Source organism: Garra rufa, chromosome 18, assembly GCF_049309525.1.
Source record: "Garra rufa chromosome 18, GarRuf1.0, whole genome shotgun sequence".
NCBI classification, from domain to species: Eukaryota; Metazoa; Chordata; class Actinopteri; order Cypriniformes; family Cyprinidae; genus Garra; species Garra rufa.
The window spans coordinates 4,813,044-4,827,664 of record NC_133378.1 but is presented as its reverse complement, the minus strand read 5'-3'; the positions used below and the strand labels follow the sequence as shown (position 1 = coordinate 4,827,664).

Sequence of the window (14,621 nt, the reverse complement as noted above, 5' to 3'; positions counted from 1 at the left end):
ACTTATTTTTAAATTAAGCATCAGAAGTGAAATAGATTTTTATTAGTTTTTTTTATCTGTAAGTTGCTAATATTATTATGTAAGTTTAATATTACTTAAAAATAATTATTATAAATGAATATTAAAAATAATAATACAATTTAAATGTATTTATTTTTAACTATAAAACCTATGTTCATGCTATTTGTATAAAGGTGGTACCAAGGTCACATCTCAAGTGAATGGAATACCAATGTCCATGCAATGAAACTTTTTGAAAAACATTTTAAAAAGTTAATAAACAACCCAAATTTCCCACATTTCTCTAACACTGGTCTCGGGTCATTCTTACAGTAGAACTCTACACTACAGTGACTGTAATAATGGCTCTGACATTGACTGTGGGTCAGAGGTCACGGAACTCACCTTGGTCCATGGCTATGTTGTATTTGTCGGAGTAGCGTTTGCGGATGGGTCCCATGCTGTGCAGGCTGGTGGGTATGATGACAGACGGCGTCTGTGGGAGTGACGTGAGGGGTGTAGACGGGGCTGTGGCACTCTGGGAAAGACTCATAGGAGTGGTTTTGGGAACAGTTGCCTTGGCAAGCGTGAGGTTGGACACCAGATTCACCTAATAACGACACAAAGAGTCTAAGAACAATGTTAAATGTAACTACAGAAATGTGTTTAATCAAACAAAGCGACATACTGGCTGAGGGGCAGGTTTGGGCTCAGTAGACTTGACATGGAGGTGGGCCATCATGGCCTGAAGGCGTTCTTTGTCTTTAGCGAGCTGTTTGACAAACACAAACACAACAGAGATGTACCACCGATAACACAAGAGTTTAGCGTTCACATGGTGTTTCATAATGTGTACACACAGAACAGGAAAAAGATTAGAGCAGGATGTTCAACTACATGCAAAACAGAAAACAAACATTTCTTTAGTCTAACCGGAATTAAATACAGCATATCAAGAACCAGTTCCGTTTGGAGCAAAAACAATTGTGTTGAAATGTTTGTAAAACCTTACCTGCAGTTCCAGCTGCTGAACCACCTGCATCTGAACTCTGCACTGCGCCGTGCTCTTGTCATCCAGAGCATGTTCACTGTTCAAATGCCTGAAAAACACAACACATATGCAGGCGTTCAGTATGGGCCTGTCATTAAAGCAAATCTTTCATTTTTTTTGATCGTAAGGGAGAAGTTCACTTCTAGAACAAATTTAAAGATAATGTACTCACCCCCTTGCCATCTAAGTAAAAGGAGATTACGTTTCTTGAGGAAAACATTTCAGGATTTCTCTCCATATAGTGGACTTCTATGGTGCCCTTGAGTTTGAACTTCCAAAATGCAGTTTAAATGCAGCTTCAAAGGGCTTTAAACGATCCCAGCCGAGGAAGAAGGGTCTTATCTAGCGAAATGATCGGTTATTTTCTTAATAAAAAAGAAAAGAAAAGACAATTTATATACTTTTTAACCTCAAATGCTCGTTCGGTCTAGCTCATACTCTGTGTATTCCGGTTCAAGACAGTTAGGGCATGTCAAAAAATCCCATCTCGTTTACTTCAAAATCCTCCTACATGGCTGTTTCACCTTTTTTGTAAAGGGCATTTGATCTTCTTTGCATGTTCACTGGGTCAGTACTTCTGCAGCGATTAGTAGGACGATTTTGAAGTTGGAGGAGAAAATTTGAATTTTTTGACATACCCGACAAGATGAGCATTTAAGGTTAAAAAGTATATAAATTGTATTTTTCTTTTAAATAATATAATCGATTGTTTCACTAAATAAGACTCTTCTTAGTCTCAGATCGTTTAGAGCCCTTTGAAGCTGCATTTTGGAAGTTTAAACTCAGGGCACCACAGAAGTCCATTATATGGAGAGAAATCCTGAAATGTTTTCCTCAAGAAACAATTTCTTTACGACTGAAGAAAGAAAGACATGAACATCTTGGATGAAAAGGGGGTGAGTAAATTATCTGTATATTTTTGTTCTGGAAGTGGACTTCTCCTTTAAATTGGTTTTCAAATTGAATTTTGTCTACTACATTACAGTTTGAGTAGTTTTGATTCATCTAGGCAAATCATTTGAACTGTTGATGAACTGGTTTATTAAAAACAAGTGATTACTACCTTTGTTTAATTTGGGTTATTTAAGTTTTTGAAAATTCCTTATTCTCATCAATGCTGCATTTATCAAAAATACAGTAAAAAAATGAAATATACTAAAATATTAATACAATTTATACATAAGTTATTTTTGGTTCACGAATATGATTGGCTGAGAAAAGTGTGACATTCTAGTGATATCAGAACTTCATTTCACCGTTTCGGTTTCATGGCAGATGCCCAAATCCACTTTAATTCGGTAAGTAATATTGCTTTTGCATCATGTAGTTTCAAGAGTTTTCAGGCGAGAATTTACTTGTTTAGACTTCAAATATGCGTTTCGGTAATAAAGATAACGTCTATTTGAACATTTGTGTGTATGTATAAATATATACATGTAAATATTTTCAAAATACATACTGCATGTGTGCGTCTTTATATATACACACAGTACACACACATATGTGACCCTGGACCACAAAACCAGTCATAAGGTTAAATTTTACAAAACTGAGATGTATTACATCACATGAAAGCTCAGTAAATAAGCTTTCTACTGATGTATGGTTTGTTAGGATAGGACAATATTTGAAAATCTGAAATCTAAGGGTGCAAAAAATCAAAATACTGTGAAAATCACCTTTAAATTTCTCCAAATTAAGTTCTTAATGCATATTACTAATCAAAAATTACATTTTGATATATTTATAGTATGAATTTTACAAAAAAACTTCATGGAACATGATCTTTACTTAATTTCCTAATGATTTTTGGCTTAAAAGAAAAATCAATAATTTTGACCCATACAATGTATTTTTGGCTATTGCTACAAATATACCCCAGCGACTTAAGACTGGTTTTGTGGTCCAGGGTCACATATATTCTATAAACAAAAACCTTTATTTTAGATGCGATTAATCACTGACCAGCACTATATATAAATAATAGTAGTATTTTAATAAGAGAATTAAGTATTGGAAAACTGTTCGTGATAGTGTTTTTAGTTACATTATTCGGCTATTAGATCATAGCTGTGCTGATATACAGCCATATTGCACTGGTATTTGTGTGATATTTCTCATTTGAAAAAGCTTTTCTTTAAAAAAGAAAGTTACTTAAAAATGTAATTTTTTTCCCTGTGATAGCAAAGCTGTATCTTCAGCATAATTACTCCAGTCTTCAGCGTCACATGACCCTTCAGAAATCAATTATAATATGCTGATTTGCTGCTCAAGAAACATTTATTATCATCAATGTTGAAAATTTTTTGTGAAAATCATAAATCTTGTTCTAGATTTTTGGATGAAAATAAAGTTCAAAAGAACAGCATTTACTGGAAATAAAAATCTTTTGTAACATTATAAATGCCATCACTGTCAGTTTTGATCAATGTAATGCATCATTGCTAAACAAACGTAATAATTTCTTGCTCTAAACTTATCACTTTGATTATGATTTCAACATCACCTTAGCTTTTTACGTCCAAACATGTAATGGAAATAAATAATTAAAAACAATAAACTGATTTGCTTGTATATACATTGCTGATCAAAATGAACATTTAGGACGCAATACTACTACTGAGAAGTAGAGGGTGCTGTATTCAAAGAAAATCTGCTTCAAAGTCTTTCATCCAACCAACTTCCTCAAACGCCTCTAACAAAAAATATCAACAAAAATAAATTTCTTTAACACTCCAACCCATTGCTTATGAGTAAATGTATTCTTGAAAATACAATATTGAATTTGCTATTGAATAAACGAAGGGAGATTTTTTTACATCCTGACGATATCATAATGTGAATGAAGGTGGCTTATTTTATAGGCTAAGCACCTTATTCTAGGGTTCAGAATGTGAATGTCATTGTGATGTGATAATCTGAAACATGTTTTTAATAGTGGAACTGTGCCTGAGCTGAGGAACAAAGGCAGTGTTGTGGCAATAGACAGGGCGGGGCCTCGGACTGGGAGCAGGGGTCAGGGTCAGTGGAAGGGGCACAGATAAACATCCTCCTGTTGTTTGTTTTGGGAGGGATGGCCAGGATCACCATGGGTACTCTGTTTATCAGTGCACTGAGCTCAACCCTGAGGGGCCCCACGGCTGCACCGCCACAGGGGAGAGAAAGAGAGAGAGGGAAAGAGAAGGAAACGGAAAGAAAATAAAGAAACATCGGGCGGAATATACATATATACAATTAAACAGAGGCTAGAGACAGTGGAAGGAGTGAACAAGGACAAAAAAAAACATGAAACAAGTAAACATAACAGAGTAAAAGGAACAGAACCACATAAAAAGAGCTGTAAAAAAGGCAGCAAGCACACTCAGAAATGATAATTAGATTACAGCTGCATACGGCTCCTCCTCACAGATCTGCAAACAGGACAAACAGCATAATAAAACGCAGAGGATGAGAGCTGTTGACTCACTTGAGGAATGACTGGAAGTCTCCGAACACGGCATCGCAGCCTGGCCACTTGCACACGCCGTGGCTGTATAAAGGATGGGCGCTCTGGGAATGGCTCTCCTGAGAACTGAAGCAAAAACACAGTAAATACAGAATCCGAAGTTTGCTTGAGTTCCGGGAACCTGTCAAGGACTTTTTACAGGTTTATAATGCAGGATACTAAAATTGTAGTATGTTGCTATATATGTCCAAGTACATGACCCATAGGGCTCTGCTTCTTCCATTTAAACTTAAAGGGATGGTTCGGAGTAGAATTGACTTCATTGCTATGCACTCCGAAGCCCTTGTAAATACCCCATCCGAAGTTTTTTTTACCTTAGTCGAACATTTATGGAGATATTAGAGTTTTTCGAATTGCTTGTTACAGGAGTGAATGGTACATGTGATGTATCTCGTAAATTGCACCACTAAACGTGCAAGTAATCTTACCAAACTTGTACAGTAGTGTAAATAGGTTATGTACTCACAAAACGCTGCATCGGAACATTTGTAAGTCCACCATGAGTGTTTTAAAAACACGTTTTAGCCGATCCCTACTAGTCTCAGAAACTACAAATGGCAACACGTCGACGTCACTTCCCTGGTTTGAAAAAAGCACGTAAAAGTCCTCCTACTACATCTGTGTGCATGTCAACTTGTAGGAGGACTTTTACGTGCTTTTTTCAAACCAGGGAAGTGACGTCGACGTGTTGCCATTTGTAGTTTCTGAGACTAGTAGGGATCGGCTAAAACGTGTTTTTAAAACACTCATGGTGGACTTACAAATGTGCTGATGCAGCGTTTTGTGAGTACATAACCTATTTACACTACTGTACAAGTTTGGTAAGATTACTTGCACGTTTAGTGGTGCAATTTACGAAGTACATCACATGTACCATTCACTCCTGTAACAAGCAATTCAAAAAACTCTAATATCTCCATAAATGTTCGACTAAGGTAAAAAAAACTTCGGATGGGGTATTTACAAGGGCTTCGGAGTGCATAGCAATGAAGTCAATTCTACTCCGAACCATCCCTTTAAATCACACTACGACACTTTCATTTCATCATTTAAATATTTAAAAGATTTGATGTCAAGAAGTGCATCTCACAAAGCCTGATTAGAACATTTGTCATCTTTTACCTCAAAATCAAAAGGTGATAAATTTGACCATTAGTGCCAACTTTAATTCTGAATTTTTCATTTTGCTCAGATTTTTAGACATTTGCAGTCATTAATTGACATTTCCTAAAGTTCAGTTTAAAAATTAGCATAATTCTGAAACCAGAGTTTCTCAATGTGGTCAGAGTTGCTTCGAAGACTAACGTATGGGGGAAAAAAATTGAGGCAAACTGCTTGAGAATGATTGAAACCGATACTGCATATTCATGCTTTCCGCCGAGCGTCTTTCCGTGCGACAGACTTGTTTTCAATCACAATATTTCAATATTGTGATGCATCTTGTAATGCATGCATCACGTGAAATAACGGTCACATCTAGTTGTATTTAAGATCGTTTCCATTATGATTTAAATATTTTTTCTTCAGAATTTGCTTCACCCAAATTGCTATTATAATGCAGCACCCATTACTATAATTTCATAAAAATAATGATAAATAAAAGAACTTAGACATCGTGGTATTTTTTATTTTTTTTTATTAGAAGTATTTTTCCACTACCTTTTGGGGTCGGCCAGATTTAATGTTTTTGAAAGAAGCCTCTTATGCACATCAAGGCTGCGTTTAGTTGAACAGAAACAGTTAAAATAGCTGATTTTATTTACAAAATGTGACCCTGAATCACAAATCCAGTCATAAGGGAATTTTTCTTTTTGAAATTGAGATTTATACAAAGTTGAATAAATAAGCTTTTCAGTGATGCATGGTTTGTTAGGATAGGACAATATTTGGCAGAGAACATCGGGAATCTGAAGGTCCAAAAAATCTGGAATGTGAAGGTCCAAAAAAAAAAAAAAAAAATTCTAAATAGAGAAAATCACCCTTGTGTCCAAATTAAGTTCTCAGCAATGCATATTACTAATCAAAAATTACGTTCTGATATATTTACAGTAGGACATTTACAAAATATCTTTATGGAACATGATCTTTGATTAATATCCTAATAATTATTGGCATTGCAATGCTTAATACTAATCAAAAATTACATTTTGATATATTTACAGTAGGACATTTATAAAATATCTTCACGGAACAAGATCTTTGCTCAATATCCTAATGATTTTTGGCATACAAGAAAAATTGATAATTTCGGTAACTGCTAATTTTTTTTTGTGACTTCAGTGTCACAATCCTTTAGAAAACACTTTAATATACAGATGTATTATCAATGCTGAAAACAGTTGTGCAGTTAAATATTTTTGTGAAATTAAAAATGCAATGCCTTGCATTTTTAAACTGTACTTTAGCACAGCATTTCTCTTTTATTTTAGGATGATACGTAACCCAGCCACATTTTGTCAGATGTTTTCATAAAGCTCTATTCTTCGCCTCAGAGCCAGCTGACAAAGTAGCCGGACATGTTTAGGACTTTGTATCGAACAGTGGACTGTTTGAGAAAGTGATTTATTTTTGCATTTCAAAAAATGCCAAGAATGCTTTATTTGTTTGGGATCAAGCGAGGTTGCGTCCTTTGACCCATGACCTTCTCCTTTTCTCGCCTAAGAGAGCCCTGTGTGTCTCTGCCAACGGATTCCTTCACGAACACCAAAACAAAGCGTCTACAGCAGGCATCTTTTCTCTTTCAGTGCAGCCTAGGCAGATGACTCACACTTGACAAATTAAAACAGACTTTGTTATTTCCATCCTTATGACACATTGACAATCAAATAAGCCAGCGAGCAGACACAATAAAACAAATACGCGCAGTGAACTGTCTGTTCTCGCAGATGGGGCCCAATGTCACAGGAATAAGCAATGTTACAGTAGCATACGGATCAGGACAGATTTTAAAGGATTGATTACATTTCATCCCTCACTCCATCAGCGGGAGAGTGCATGTCACTCAGTAAGCCAGAAGGAGGAAGAGACAGACAGACAATGCCCGCATGTTGTGGTCTTCTAGAAGGGGTGAAGGGTTTGTTCTCTGGTGCCAGTGGCTGCACTTAAGGTTTTAGTTGCAGGCGTCTCTCTGGCGGGCAGGAGTTTACATGACACATGAAACTGACCACACAGTCCTTGAGCTCTCACCCTCCACCAATATCATGCAAACAATCACAGGCGGGCCATAAGAGGGCTCTGCTGACAATACAGACCACATCAATGCAACACTAGGACACAATGGCACCTACTGTAATCTGAGCATTTACTGTTAACAGGGTAGTGTGGTGTAGCGGTTAAGACTCAGGATTGGGGAACCAGAAGGCTGCTGGTTCTCAACCCCAGGGCCAGATTAACACTTTGTTGTACCCTGGGCAACAATATTCAAGGGCCCATCATCACGACCCCAGGATCACCATAATATGGTCATATATAGAATATATTACTGTAATATACAGTAAATATATTCAATACTTCAAATCCTTACTGTCATCATATTTTGATTTACAAATATTTAAATGCTTATAGAACTACAAATGCACTACTATGTGCCCTATCAAAGACATTCACTCACATATGATGCTATGAAAACAAAACACATCAGCATCTGTACAGTATAATCTGGTAAAATTGACCCACTACATTGAGAGGGAGGGAAGTATCCTCCATTTTCACAAAAAATGAATAGATAAGCAACCACTTTCAAACCATTTGCCAGTAGCCAACGTTACTTTTTTTCCCGGTACTTTAGCCTACTTTGTGTAAAAACGAAAACATTTATTTCAGTGAAAAATAAGTCCAAAACTCTCTATTTTAACATTTTGAACAATCTTTTTTTTTTTTTTTTTTTTTTTTTTTAGAAATTCTTATGTGTTTTAATTTTTCTGATAATCAAATGAAAGCATAAACATTTATTTATTTTTAATCAAATGAAAAATAAACCCTTTTAATTTTTGGCAAACAAACAGAGGTTTACTGTTAAAATCAATACATGGAAGAAAAATTATATTCAGTTTAAAACGTTTAAATAATAATTGTAGTATTTTTTTCTACAATTAAGTGGTTAATCTTGTTGTAATATTTTTTTTTTTATCATATATATTGTTTTGTGTAAATTATTTAAATAGGAATATATAAACACCTACATTATACTGTACAAAAGGAATACAAGACTAATATTGTTGTTACATGTTGAACCGTTCTTTTATTTTGACAGGTTGCCGTGAAGTTTCTGTGTGTACACTATGATATGATGCTAGTTTTCTTAAATGAAACGGTAAAAGTGACACTCACAGCAGTTTTGGAGATTGAGTTTATCTGTTCATGTGAGGTGCAAATGCAAAAAATTAACGTGAGCGTCACGCGTGCTTCAGTACGCGCGCAGTAAAAGAAAACGCGTCTCCACCATTCATATTAAAACGGTCTTTTTGCATTTCAGTTTTCACAGACAGTAGTCAATATCGCGATTTGAATTAAGTGACAGACCAACTTTTGATTTATTAATCCAAAAATCGACGAATTCCGTGGTATTCCGCGCTATAGTAAATTCCGTTTTTATGAATGGAGTGCGCGATCCCGTCCGTGTTTTCGCGGAGGAGACATTATAAACGCGCGACTATGTAGAGACAGAAATGACATGCCTTCGTGTAAATAAGATAAATAACATAAGGCAATTTATTTTGCTCGTGCCCTTGCTGTCCTGGGCCCTTTAGATGTCGTGGGCCCCTGGGCAATTGCCCAGTTGCCCGTATGGTTAATCCGGGCTTGCTCAACCCCAGTTTCTTTTTGAAACGAGTTCAAGCATGTTCACATGCAGCAACTTATTCTATAGGCAACGTTCACACAGTCAGTGTTTTATGATTGACAATAGTCAAGTTCTTTTAACAAACAAGCGCTTGAAACAGAGACAAACAGGTTTAGTCCTCGGCAAACACGAAGATGGAGGTGTGTTCGTATGTGTACATACAGAAAGGCCCAGAGGGAACACATTGACATTGTCACCTTTCACACAGCCACGAAGACAGATGACTTTTGTCAACAGTTTTCTTCTAATACAACATACAGTAATTAGGCACCCTCACAACCTGACTGGTTTGACTGGTCATCAAATACTACATTTCAGTTTACATTTATTACAGTATTTATTCATCTTTGCCATCATTAGATAATTCAAATACACTTGTCATTGTTAGTTCATGTTATTTAACAGTGCATTAATGTTAACAAAGACAACTTCTGATCTGAATAATGCATTAGTAAATGCTGAAATATTAATATTATTCTTAGCACATGTTAAAGTTATACAATGTAATATGTGACCCTGGACCACAAAACCAGTCTTAAGTCGCTGGGGTATATTTGTAGCAATAGCCAAAAATACATTGTATGGGTCAAAATTATTGATTTTTCTTTTATGTCAAAAATCATTAGGAAATTAAGTAAAGATCATGTTACATTAAGATTTTTTGTAAAATTCCTACTGTAAACCTATCAAAATGTAATTTTTGATTAGTAATATGCATTGTTAAGAACTTAATTTGGACAGCTTTAAAGGTGATTTTCTCAGTATTTTGATTTTTTTTGCACCCTTATATTCCAGATTTTCAAATAGATGTATCTCGGCCAAATATTGCCCTATCCTAACAAACCATACATCAATAGAAAGCTTATTTATTGAGCTTTCATATGATGCATATATCTCAGTTTTGTAAAATTTAACCTTATGACTGGTTTTGTGGTCCAGGGTCACATATAATATTTTTATATTGATTTTAATACATTTTAAATTGTAATTTATTCCTGCGATACAAACTTGAATTTTCAGCAGTCACATGATCCTTCAGAAATCATTCTAATATACTGATTTGATGGTCAAGAAACTTTTCTTATAATAAATGTTGAAAACAGTTGTGCTGCTTAATATTTGTGTGGAAACACTGATCAATTTTTGAACAAAGTTCAAAAGAAGAGCATTAAAAAAATGCTTTTCTTACTTAGATTTTTTTTGTCTTGTTTCCAGCCAAAAAATATAAAAAAAATTAAATCAAAAAGGATTTTCTAGACGAGTAAAATAAAATAAATAAAAAATTCAAGGAAACAAGCTAAATAATCTGCTAATGGGGTAAGAAAAGACCGGCAGATTATTTTGCTTGTTCTAAGCAAAAACTCACTTAATTTTGACTTTCTCGTCTAGAAAATCCTTCTTGATTTAAGAACTTTTGGATATTTTGACTGGAAACAAGACAAAACATCTAAGTAAGAAAAGCATTTTTGCAGTGTGTGCTTCTTTGCTAAATAAAAGTATTAATTTCTTTCGAACAACAACACATTTTACAGACCTAAATTATTTCTGATTGGTAAACATAGCAGTTTAGCTGTACCTTAAGGTCTTATTGGTTGGTGTGCTGTGAAACTATGGCTAGACGACTTACTTTTGATAACGGAAATACAAAAATGCAGAAAATGACAGCACAGAGTCAATCTGTAATATAACATTATAATCTGAACACTACTGAAACCGAATATCGTAAATTCTTTGTGATTTAGTTGCCAGCTGAAAGGAAAGATACAAAACTAATATGTACTTAGATTTAAATTAATAATTTGATACACTGCACTTGCATTTTAAAAATACCAGCATGTAATTACATCTGTAATTAATTTCTGTATTTACATTTATATTTACACTGTTGACATATCATTACACATTAATCCACCCTTAAACCTAACCATACCAACAAACCTGTCTCTAACCTTACCTGTATTCCACCTCAACAGCAATTTTGCAATACAATATGAACACAACAACTACATTTTACTTGTTTTTATTAAGTATATAGTAGTAATATATAGTGGGAACGATGCATGTTGCAATAGATTTATGTTGTGTACATAGCTGATATTTGTAGAAATAGCCAAAAATACATTGTATGGGCCAAAATTATTGATTTTTCTTTTTCTTGATTAGTAATATGCATTGCTAGGAACTTTATTTGGACAGCTATAAGGAGATTTTCTCAATATTTAGATTTTTCTGCACCCTCAGATTCCAGATTTTCAAATAATTGTATCTCAGCTAAATATTGTCCTATCCCAACAAAGCACACATCAATAGAAAGCTTATTTATTGTTTTAAAAATGGACCCTTATGACTGCTTTTGTGGTCCAGGGTTACATATAGGATGCATTTAATGAGTTCTTTAACCTGCTACCAGAGTGCTTCAGTTTCATCAAGTGCAAATATTAACACAGTGTTCTTATGAACAACACACACATGGTTTCTGGTTAAATGTAAATAAACCACATGCTTGAATGCAATAAAATATTGGTTCAAGAAAAAACAAATATGTTTAATGATGATTAAGTACCTGTCTCTCCGGCTGGGCCGGTGCACGTGGTGTCCGTTAGTGCTGGAGTGGTGGTTGAGGATCTGAGTTTTGGGAGGAGAGGGGGATTTGTCTCCTCGACTCTTCTCCTCCTGCCGGGCATCTGCCGTCTCTTTCCACAGCTGCTGAAGCTCAGCAGGGATCAAGGCTGTGAGTGAGACACCGCTTTCATTAGAAAACTAAGAAGACCACTATATATGTGATTTTGTCTGTTTTTCCGGCCATCCATGATTAGCATTAACTTTTAAAAACCCATGTGACTACTTGTTAAATTATATGTTGAGTTTTATTATTAATTGGTTTGGTTTCCTGGTTACATAAAGGTTTAAATAAATATTTAACTAAATATGGCATTGCTGAGGAAACATTAACAACATAAAAACAAGTTACCCATCAATCCAAGGTACTTTTATTTTATTAAATTGACCTGAAATTATGATTGGCCATTTTGAGATCACCACATTAGCTCATAACAAGGCTGCTTGGCTGATAAACAGAAGCAGCAGTCAATTCTGCCATTAGTTTTGTCAATGGATAATGCACATTTTAGGTTTTCAAATAAGGTTGAGTAATTATTTTGTAAAATAAATGCTGCTATGTATTGGCCACCCTGCCCTATGAAATCAGTTTAATTTTTTCTCAAATTCAGTTTTTATTATTATTTTTTTTTTATATTTTAATTTTTAAATGTTAATTTTAATTGAGTTTGAATGGTTAAATTAAATTTTATGTATGTATGATGTATTAATCAAAAAGCATGCCTAATTAATTGCAATCACAAAACTTACACAATTTAACAGCAATTTATTAAAATTAACAAAAATTTAATTTTTAAGGCCCTATGAAATCAATTTTATTTTTTTCCAAATTGTTCTTTTCGTTTTCGTTTTTCTGGATTAGGTTTTTTTTGTTTTAATTTTTCTAGACTGCTTTAATGGTTAAATTACATTTTATTAATCACAAAGCATGTCTAAGTAATTGCAATCACAAAACTGACACAATTTAACAGAAATTTGTCAAAAGTTTCACAAAAAATGTTTTAAGACCCAATGAAATCAGCTTTATTTTTTCCAAAATTCCATTACATATTTTTTCCAAATTCAGTTTTTTTTCCGTTTTCATTTTTCTAGACTCTGTTTTAATAATTTAATTACATTAAATTAATTAAAAAGCATGTCTAATTAATTGCAATCATGAAACTTACACAATTTAACAGCTTTTTATTAAAAGTTTAATAAACACTAAAAAACTAAAAATTAAAACTAAAAGTTTCATTTTTTTTTAAAAAGTACGAAAAGTTTGGGGGCTGTATTTTTTTTTTTAAGAAAGTAATAGGGACAGTAATATTATCAAACGGACAGTAATATTGTTAAATATATTACAAATTACAGTAACTTTAATAAAATATATTTGAAATAGCAAATTATTCCTGTGATACAAAGCTGAATTTTCAGCATCATCACTCCAATCTTCAGTGTCACATGATCCGTTAGAAATCATTCTATTATGCTGATTTGCTGCTGAAGAAACATTAGAAATCCAAACTCAAATTTTATATCTATTTATATACTTGCTTTCACAATATAGTTTCAAAGCAGTTTCACAGGAAGTTATACTGTAGTGTTTATAATATTAAGGCATTCATTTTCAACGAACACTGGCATATTAACAGGAAATAAGTGACTAAGACCATTGCAATGCAATAAATGAATGGCGTGAAAGCCACATAATCTGACTCAAAATACTGCAACTGAATAGGAACGCCTAACAGCAACAAAACTACAGCGACTTGTTGACCTCCAGTATCCTTATGGGGCGTTCACACCAGACGCGACTTGCGCAAATAAATCGCTCTATTCGCGCGTAGTTGGACGCTTGAACATTGAGTTTACTCGCTTCATTCGCGCGTGAAATTCGCGTCATTCGCGAGTGACATTCACTTCACAACAGAAGCGAATTCGCGTCATGGGAGGGGCTTCTGCCACTCGTCAGCGGGAAAGTAGTTGTAAAATAGGTGAATGAGCTCAATTTGCCAGCTTTAGCTTGCTTGTAGTCTCAATATGTATATATATGTAGGTCAAATTGAGTAAAGAGCGTTTTTTTTAAACTTACCAGATTGTCCGACCTCTTCACTCACTTTCTTCCAAGCAAGATCCTTTTTATTCCTGTTTCTATAAAAGTCCAAAGATGTATCGTACAGCTCCGAGGAACCACAGACAGCAACGGTAATTTTGTCCTCCATTGTTGTTTTGGAATTCTGCCTCCGTCACTACTAGAGCAAGCTCCTGATTGGTTAACGCGGCGCGAATTTTCGCCAAAGTTCAGATTTTTCAACTTGCGAGATTCGCACCATTCGCGTCTGGTGTGAACGCACCATTAGGATGCATTCTTTGAGGTTAACATTCCAATGGTTTTATACTGCTATATCTTGTCATGTGGCAGTGAGGTGTTCTTACCTTGAGGCAGGGCACCAGTAAGAGCTGACGGGACAGACAGCAGGCCCTGTCTCTGCAGGTTGAGCAAGTGCTGCTGTTGAACGGAGAGTAACTGCTGCTGTATAGCCATCTGCTGGGCCATCATCTGCTGTTAGAAATACAGAGACAGACACTTGACTCTCACAGTACAGTCACTGCCGGTCTCTTCA

The 14,621-nt window shown here is 34.8% G+C and overlaps 1 protein-coding gene across 3 annotated transcripts in view; it reads right to left on the bottom strand.

Moving 5' to 3' along the window:
* foxp1a (forkhead box P1a) overlaps window positions 1–14,621 on the bottom strand; it is a 61,259-nt gene that overhangs the window by 9,039 nt on the left and 37,599 nt on the right. For all 3 annotated transcript variants that reach the window (XM_073823006.1, XM_073823007.1, XM_073823008.1), the window contains 6 exons: window positions 14,434–14,560; window positions 11,960–12,125; window positions 4,518–4,622; window positions 1,013–1,100; window positions 689–772; window positions 406–610 (listed from right to left, as the gene is read on the bottom strand). In XM_073823006.1, coding sequence (XP_073679107.1) covers window positions 406–610; window positions 689–772; window positions 1,013–1,100; window positions 4,518–4,622; window positions 11,960–12,125; window positions 14,434–14,560 — 775 coding nt within the window. The remainder of the gene's footprint in view (window positions 1–405; window positions 611–688; window positions 773–1,012; window positions 1,101–4,517; window positions 4,623–11,959; window positions 12,126–14,433; window positions 14,561–14,621) is intronic.